At 38.1% G+C, this 7,864-nt stretch overlaps 1 protein-coding gene across 1 annotated transcript; it reads right to left on the bottom strand.

Annotated features, from left to right (window-relative positions):
* Nucleotides 1-5,025: 5,025 nt before the first annotated feature.
* Nucleotides 5,026-7,427, bottom strand: LOC100492749 (olfactory receptor 1468-like). Its single transcript, XM_012953944.2, has one exon. The coding sequence runs from the start codon at nucleotides 7,309-7,311 to the stop codon at nucleotides 6,367-6,369; it is 945 nt and encodes a 314-aa protein (XP_012809398.1). The 5' UTR covers nucleotides 7,312-7,427; the 3' UTR covers nucleotides 5,026-6,366.
* Between the last annotated feature and the right edge of the window lie 437 nt (nucleotides 7,428-7,864).

Consider the following 7,864-nt stretch of genomic DNA (forward strand, 5'->3'; position numbering starts at 1 on the left):
TAAATGGAATCTATTAACACAATGAAATAAAACTGATTTTTGAAATATATTTCATATTTATTAATGTTCGATAGACACAAAGACCCAACATACAGAGGCTCCACTAGCACCGAATGTCCACTAAGGAATGATAAATACAATAATTAAAGTGTCATTGAATCCTTTGAATAAATAAAATCAGTTATATAATACATTCATTAGTTACTGGCCAGTCAGCTACTTATTACAATATTCTTTAAAATATGTCAAAAAGCCGAGAACCTCTTGAGTTAAAAGACCTGATGTGAAGGGCAATTCATAGGGGCAATATGTCCCAATTCATTGAAGCCTATGAGTAGGTGTCAGAGAGATGCGAAATGCGTAGGGATCTGTGAGATTAACATTTAATAAAGGTTTTTTCAATTTTTAAATATTTTTTGTTGACCTGTCTGTGGGTTTCCAGAGTGGCCAATACCTCCTTTTTGTCATTTTTCATAAGGACAATGAATAACCAAAAATACGTTAATCAAATATATTTATATGGTTATAAAGAAATATAGTGATATATAGTTCAGCCAAAATCCCCCACCCCCACCAGGGGGAAACATATATAATGCCAAAAGATATTGTATGTCCTGTCTCATTTATTGAATTTTATGTCAAAAAGATAAAAGTCAAGTTATAGTAAGTTGTGTATTTCCCTTAGAAAGCAGGTAAGTTGGTATATCAGGGTAGCGGGTATCACCTGTCAAACACAGTAACTACCCGATGGGCACATAAGGGGTTACCTGTACCAAATATATGAATGGGCTGATACTGGGCAGCTGGATATACCCTTCAGCCACTGGAGTTGTTAGGGAGGCACATAGATTTAACAACTGATATATAAACCAACTGAGGAGTTTATTTCAGATTCCCATTTTGTGGTATGTGGGTCGTTATTATACGAGTTACTTTCCAGCAGTGTTGTGTAGTAATGGCTGATTCTTCATGGTATGTCAAAGTCGCTGTTGTTCTTATGATAGAGGCTTACGTTTTTGAAAAGGGCGAGATCTTCAGTAACGAGGGAACTGCAGGTTAGACAAGAAGGATGTTTTGGGGACCTTACATTTGTTTAATAGGTAAGAGCAGGGATCCCCAACATTTTAAACCCAAGAGCCACATTCAAATGAAAAAAGTGTTGGGGAGCAACACAAGCATGAACAATGTTTCTGGGGTGCCAATAAAAGCTGTAATTGCTTATTTAATAGCCCCTAGGGACTTACATCCTACAGGAGGCTCTATTTGGCCTCCAGAACTTCAAAAATAAGCCCCTGCTTTGAGGCCACTGGGAGCAACATCCATGGGGTTGGGGAGCAACCTGTTGCCCCCGAGGTACTGGTTGGGGATCACTGGGTAAGAGAAAGGCTGAAATGTTGAGCATTGAAACAGATCTGAGGAGAATGTCATGTTACCACTTATCCATGGGACCAGGTTTAGGGGATTCTACTCTACTCGAAAGTCCCGGTGTAAACTGCACATTAAATGGTCTGAATTTTGATATAAAATCCCATGTTTCTATAGTTGCTATAGTAGTGGGTGGAAAAAGCTTTTGGGATCTTCTTAGCTGGGGATGCATTCATATCATTAAGGGTAACGGAATGTCTAGAAAAGGATAATTCTTGAAGAGTCCAATTAGCTAGGCCCAAACCTCCATTACTTTTCAGTTTAGCTATAACCTTGTAGGAAGTTCGGGGTTTGTAAGGGATTTTAATTGGGATAGTCCTAAATAAATAAAGGCTTTTAGGCAGCAGATTACACTCAATAGTAGCTAGCCTGAGATACAGTATCTTTATATAAATAAAAATGATTAATAATAGGATCAACATTTTCCTTAAAGAGGACTTTAACGGAGGCACTGAAAGGGGTTGTTCATCTTCAATGTCCAAAACTTATTCAACCACCAACAAATGAACAAAGAATTGTTTATTTTGTAATAGGAGATCAAAGAGAACAGGTTTAATATTTATTATTTATGTTTACAATAAAGCCGGTAGAGATTTGATAGGGTCGGCGAGTGTGATGTCATCTGTCAATAATAAAGTCTTGGAAACATGGGAGCCTATAGAATAGCCTTGTATTAAGGGAATTGGACTGACTGATTGAGCCAAAGCTTCCATAAGTAGAGCAAAAATTAAGGGGGAAAAGTGGGCAACCCTGTCTTATTCCATCAGTTAGAAACACTACAGGTATAGGATCCATTATCCGAAAACCCATTATCCAGAAAGCTCAAAATTATGGGAAGGCCATCTCCCATGACTCTATTATAATCAAATAATTCAAAATTTTAAATATGTTTTCCTTTTTCTCTATAATAATAAAACAGTACCTGTACTTGATCCCAACTAATTATATATATATATATATACTGTATATAATTACCCCTTATTGGGGCAGAACAGCCCTATTGGGTTTATTTCATGGTTAAATGATTCCCTTTTCTCTGTAATAATAAAACAGTACCTGTACTTGATCCCAACTAAGATATAATTACCCCTTATTGGGGCAGAACAGCCCTATTGGGTTTATTTAATGGTTAAATGATTCCCTTTTCTCTGTAATAATAAAACAGTACCTGTACTTGATCCCAACTAAGATATAATTACCCCTTATTGGGGCAGAACAGCCCTATTGGGTTTATTTAATGGTTAAATGATTCCCTTTTCTCTGTAATAATAAAACAGTACCTGTACTTGATCCCAACTAAGATATAATTACCCCTTATTGGGGCAGAACAGCCCTATTGGGTTTATTTCATGGTTAAATGATTCCCTTTTCTCTGTAATAATAAAACAGTACCTGTACTTGATCCCAACTAAGATATAATTACCCCTTATTGGGGGCAGAACAGCCCTATTGGGTTTATTTAATGGTTAAATGATTCCCTTTTCTCTGTAATAATAAAACAGTACCTGTACTTGATCCCAACTAAGATATAATTACCCCTTATTGGGGCAGAACAGCCCTATTGGGTTTATTTAATGGTTAAATGATTCCCTTTTCTCTGTAATAATAAAACAGTACCTGTACTTGATCCCAACTAAGATATAATTACCCCTTATTGGGGCAGAACAGCCCTATTGGGTTTATTTCATGGTTAAATGATTCCCTTTTCTCTGTAATAATAAAACAGTACCTGTACTTGATCCCAACTAAGATATAATTACCCCTTATTGGGGCAGAACAGCCCTATTGGGTTTATTTAATGGTTAAATGATTCCCTTTTCTCTGTAATAATAAAACAGTACCTGTACTTGATCCCAACTAAGATATAATTACCCCTTATTGGGGCAGAACAGCCCTATTGGGTTTATTTCATGGTTAAATGATTCCCTTTTCTCTGTAATAATAAAACAGTACCTGTACTTGATCCCAACTAAGATATAATTACCCCTTATTGGGGGCAGAACAGCCCTATTGGGTTTATTTAATGGTTAAATGATTCCCTTTTCTCTGTAATAATAAAACAGTACCTGTACTTGATCCCAACTAAGATATAATTACCCCTTATTGGGGCAGAACAGCCCTATTGGGTTTATTTAATGGTTAAATGATTCCCTTTTCTCTGTAATAATAAAACAGTACCTGTACTTGATCCCAACTAAGATATAATTACCTCTTATTAAGTGCACATCAATCTTATTGAGTTTATTCAATGTTTAAATCCTTTTTAGTAGAATTATAGTATTGAAATCCAAATTACAGAAAGATCCCTTATCCAGAAAACCCCAGGTCCCTAGCATTCTTGGTAATAGGTCCCATACCTGTAATACCACATTTAGATATTAATTGGTTAATAAGTTGTTTTGTTGCTGGGTTATTGTTGGAAGGAGTAAGAAGAGATCAATGTTTTTCTGAGTTGGTGGTGGAGCAGCTGAATCGGTTTAAGGTTCTATAATCCTGAATAGAATTTAACAAATTTAGGATCATAGTCTGGTTTATTTGAAAGAAAATCTGTAGTAAAATTGTTGAGATTGGATAAATGTTTAGGAACCAAATGGTGCTTGGGGAAGGAACTGAGAAGAGATTGGGCATTTTGTCTAAAATGGGAGAGATGGTCATGTGAGAAAAAGGAAAAATCCCCGTTGCTAGGGTGCCATGTTCTCCAAGCATCATAGCAACCATAGGGTTTAGGAACATGAGACAAACCTTGAGCAAAACGTTGGGATGTACGTAAAGAAGGGCCTATAGCAATAGGAAATGTTTATTTGGAGCATAAAGATTGAGTAATGAGTAATATGCAACATTTAGGAAAAGAGCCATTAATCACAATGGGAAGACATAACCCTATTTCTATATAGGACGGCAATGCCATTTCTTACAGGGTGTTAGTAAAATCTCCATCCTTATTATAATGAGATTTCAGGGTAATGGAGGACTGGGCTCTAACATGTGTCTCTTGGCCACATAATATATGGGTTTTGGCTTCTTTTGCCCAAGGCAACACTTTTTTTTCTCTTCTGAGAAAAGTCCCTTTTCATTCACAGATACAATATGTAATTGCATGATACGTGTATCAAAACATACATTAACGGGCACATTTACTAAGAGACGATTTTTCTCTGGGCTTAAAACAACGATACGGTAAAAATTCAGAGTAACCACAATAATTTCTGAAGTTCTAAAATGTCACAAAAATGCTTTTATGGTGCGAATTGCGTTCCGAAAGTCCCAATATTTTCATGCCGAAAAGTTCATTTAGCCACAAAACCTTTCTGGCTTTGATGCCTTCCGTGTCTGGCTTTTATGCCTTCCGTAGGACTCAATGGGACTCAGATCAAACCTGGGGAAAAGATCGGCCCGCGGAAAGTTTAACCAAAGCTTTAAAAAATTCCAAAATGTTTGCAAAATACGTTTTTTTTTTCATTGAAATTTAACGAAAACCACGAAAAACTCATGGAATTTTAACAAACTTTTCCTATACATTCCCAAATGTTCTATAAGTTAAAAAAAAGTTGGAAAAAATATGAAATTATCTCCAAATTGTTTAGTAAATGGGCCCCTAAATGTAAAGTGTTAGTCACAATGCATAAAGTCATATATAAACCCTGGTACCGACCTGAGAGGAAGGAAGAGATACAAAAGCAGAACAGCCAATAGGAAAGTACTAACCAATAACTCAAACTAAATGTAAATACCTAACTGCCCACTTCCTGCTCTTTTATATATATAAAGCTGTGGGTACAAATGGGCAGTTTATATCAAAATAAAAAGGAGCAATTGGGAGGCAGAAATCGCTCCTAAACCATTGGGGAAACAATATGAAGTGTAAATGAGAGCTGTTGTAGATATAAAAAGAATAAAAAACATTTTCTGGTAACAAGAGGCCATTGTTTTTGTTTGCCCCTCCTTGGAGAAACCATAGACCAGGGGTGGCCAGACTTTTTTCCCCGGCGATCTACTTTCGACGTACGTACGCATACCCAATAAATGTGCTGCACTTCCGCATTTCTCGGCTTCGACACGGTCCACCAGAAATCCACGGGGGATCGATGTTTTGGCCACCCCTGCCGTAGACCAATCAAGTGGTTGCTTTTTTGGTATTGCTATCAATAAATGTACATGAATATATTAAGGGTCAGTAACTGTTTGTTGATCCTGGGTATTTGGAACAATATTTGGAGTTGTTTGGTTGTATAAAGATGAACCCTACCAATAGTGTTACGTGGTACTTCTGGTGGAAGGTTTTTTAGGCATTTTATGCATCTGGTTAACTACCAAATCAGCAGTGTTTAAGGAAGCAAAGAAGACAATCTGTGTACTGGTTATGTGAGTTACGCAACTCATCTACACATTGTTCCAAAGAGACCACCCTGAGTCCTACATTTTGTACATCCATACGCACTAATTGTATAGCCTCATTGATATCTGGATGCAGAGAGTCTTTAATTTAGGCAAAGGTCACACTGTTATTGGTGTTTCTGCTCGTAGGGGTTCCTCCATTTTGGAACTGCTACCCAGAGGCGAGTGCGTGATAACAACTGTGACCAGCTCCATCTTGATTTTTAGCTGGCGGATGCTGGGACTTATCTAATAAAGGTCAAGTCGGACTGTGGTGACTTCTTGTTCCCTTGGATGGCATCTCTGGGTGGTGATTTAGAGGACTTTTTGGGGTATTGGGTGTGGCTGGTAAGGTTTTTGTATTAGAAAGCAGAGCTTTCTCCTACATGTCCAGACTCATCAACGTCTTGGCCTCGCCCCCTCGACACACATGTATAATGTAAAAGCTGAGATAACCCAATGCTCCCCACTCATATGAAGTTGGTTTTTGTTAAAATAATCCTTCTGTCTTTATAAAATAATATTCCTTAATCCAAAGCTGAATCATTACTTTATTAATGTCCATTTTTATATATTAGTATATTTGCATAGTTTTTTTAATTTAATGTTAAGGGCTTCTTTGATATCTTTATTTCTCAAGCTGTAAATGAGGGGGTTACCCACGGGAATCACTGTTGTGTACAGCAGAGACAGAACTTTGCTACTGGCCGGAGAATGTTGTATCGAGGGAAACAAGTAAATAGCAATTATTGTCCCATAAAGCATGGAGACAACGGCCAAGTGAGAGCTGCAGGTGGAGAAGGCTTTTTGCCTCCCGGTATGGGACACTATCTTTAGGATTGCATGGGCAATACACATATATGATACAGAGATGAGTATAAAGGGTAGAAAAACCAAAGGGACTGATAGAAAATAAATATCAATTTGCAGTAAGAAAGTGTCCGAGCAGGAAAGTTCTAGCAGAGGAGATAAATCACAGAAGAAATGATTAATGATAGTTTGGTCACAAAACTGTAGGGTCCCTACTAGATACGCTGTAATCACTGTAATGCCAAAGCAAAGGAGCCATGATATTAGAATTAATATCTCACAAACCCTGTGGGACATTATACAAGTGTATCTCAGGGGGATGCAGATGGCCACGTATCTGTCATAGGCCATTACTGCTAGGAGCAAACACTCAAAGGCTTCTGAAACACCAAAAAAATACAATTGTGTTATACAGTTAACAAGAGGAATTGTCTTTCCTTCATTCATTACAGTTTGGAGCAGGGTGGGGACAATATTTGTGGATCCCAGTAGGTCAGATAGAGCCAACTGCTGGAGAAAGAAGTACATGGGGGAGTGGAGGTTCCGGCTGAAGGACACCAACACTATGATGAGGACATTCTCCCAAACTGTCAGAATGTAAATCAGAAGAAACAGAGAGAACAAAGGAAGCTTGAAGTTGTGGAGATTCTGAAACCCCAAGAGAACAATCTCACTGACCCACGTCTGGTTCTTCTCATTCATTGTCTGGGGACGAGAAATAAACGCACGGCACAATATAATAATAACAGTAGCAGCACTTGTGCCATTGTGTTTGCTGTGATTCCTGCTGTGATTGGTCTGTTTATAAACTGCTTTTGTATGAAAGAAAAGTGCTGGACAAATCTTTACTCATGATGAGATGTGGGTGAGAAGATGAGGATGAGGAGATGAGGATGAGGAGATGTGGATGAGATGTGGAAGAAATGAGGAGATGTGGATGAGATGAGGATGAGGAGATGTGGATGTGGGGATGTGGATGAGATGAGGATGAGGAGATGTGGATGAGATGAGGAGATGTGGATGAGAAGATGTGGATGAGATGAGGAGATGTGGATGAGATGAGGATGAGGAGATGTGGATGAGATGTGGAAGAGATGAGGATAAGGAGATGTGGATGAGATGAGGATGAGGAGATGTGGATGAGATGAGGATGAGGAGATGTGGATGAGATGAGGATGAGGAGATGTGGATGAGATGAGGATGAGGATATGTGGATAAGATGAGGATGAGGAGATGTGGATGAGATGTGGAAGAG

The sequence above is a fragment of the Xenopus tropicalis genome, chromosome 3, assembly GCF_000004195.4.
Source record: "Xenopus tropicalis strain Nigerian chromosome 3, UCB_Xtro_10.0, whole genome shotgun sequence".
In the NCBI taxonomy this organism is placed as follows: domain Eukaryota; kingdom Metazoa; phylum Chordata; class Amphibia; order Anura; family Pipidae; genus Xenopus; species Xenopus tropicalis.

What these genes read in the sequence shown, in the direction of transcription:
- LOC100492749 (XM_012953944.2), bottom strand. Translation starts at nt 7,311, where the DNA reads ATGAATGAGAAGAACCAGACGTGGGTCAGTGAGATTGTTCTCTTGGGG.